This window comes from Meleagris gallopavo, unplaced genomic scaffold (genome assembly GCF_000146605.3).
Source record: "Meleagris gallopavo isolate NT-WF06-2002-E0010 breed Aviagen turkey brand Nicholas breeding stock unplaced genomic scaffold, Turkey_5.1 ChrUn_random_7180001840157, whole genome shotgun sequence".
NCBI classification, from domain to species: domain Eukaryota; kingdom Metazoa; phylum Chordata; class Aves; order Galliformes; family Phasianidae; genus Meleagris; species Meleagris gallopavo.
The window spans coordinates 1-917 of NW_011109702.1; the positions used below are offsets into that span (position 1 = coordinate 1).

At 57.9% G+C, this 917-nt stretch overlaps 1 protein-coding gene across 1 annotated transcript; it reads left to right on the top strand.

Moving 5' to 3' along the window:
* Nucleotides 1-7: 7 nt before the first annotated feature.
* On the top strand, nt 8-883 carry LOC104915657 (maestro heat-like repeat-containing protein family member 1; the record flags this gene model as incomplete). Its single annotated transcript, XM_031557520.1, has 4 exons — nt 8-141; nt 289-329; nt 566-707; nt 831-883. Coding segments are annotated over exons 1-4 (345 nt in total), but the record flags the coding sequence as incomplete, so codon positions are not given.
* Nucleotides 884-917: the final 34 nt, after the last annotated feature.

Genomic DNA, 917 nt, shown 5'->3' on the forward strand with positions numbered 1-917 from the left:
TGCTGTACGTGGTGCCAGCCGAGTACACCGGCATGCTTATCCCGGTCTCCCGCTGCATCCATGCCCTGGCTGAGAGAGGGGACCCGATGGTGCGGGACATGGAAGAACTGGATCCCCATTTCCTCAGCTCCATGTTTCAAGGTAGGAGCAGAAACTCCCCCTGTGAGCTCTGCTGAATGCAGAGGGAGCACCCAGAAGGGAGAGCGGAGGTGCGTGTGCCAGGGCACAGAGTGTCTTGGAGTCTTACTCAGCTTACTCAGCTTACTCAGCACTCCTTTCTCCTTGCAGGCCCACTGCTGACTCCCCAGACACTGCTGGCACGTCTGCTGGTAAGTAGATGCTCCAGAGCCTGGTGCCACAAGCCCCGAGGAGGAAGCAGCATGGCCGAGCGTGCCAGCACCTGCCTCACTCCTGGGGATGCCGTTCTCTTCCCTAGCTTGCAATGTCATGGGCAAAGCTTTTGGCTGCTCCTTGCCCATCAGGACAGAGCCAAGCTGCTTTCTTCTTGGGGGAAGCCACTGCCCTTGCTGCAGAAATGACCCTGTTTCTCCTTGCTCTCGCTCAGGTGGTGGCAGGGAGCCCTTTTGCAGGCAGCGAACTCCAAGCCGCTGCCTTGCTGCTCATGCAAAACCTCCACAGCAGGATCCACAGAGCTGTGGGGGCCATGTGGGCTGCTGAGATCCCCGTGCTGCTGCAGCGTCTCAAAGGTAAAGTGCTGGTGGGGAGGGAGAGGTGCAGTGGGCAAGTGCCCAGGCCAAGCCAGGTTTGCTGCAGCTCTTCTTTGTGGCTTGATTCCAATCAAAGCTCTTTTGCTTCTTGTTGCTGTGCAGGGAAAGATGAGAGCTTCCCGGATTCTGCAGAGTGGGAGCACCATCTGCTAAAGGTACAGCATTGCAGGGAGACACAGTGCAGAGAAG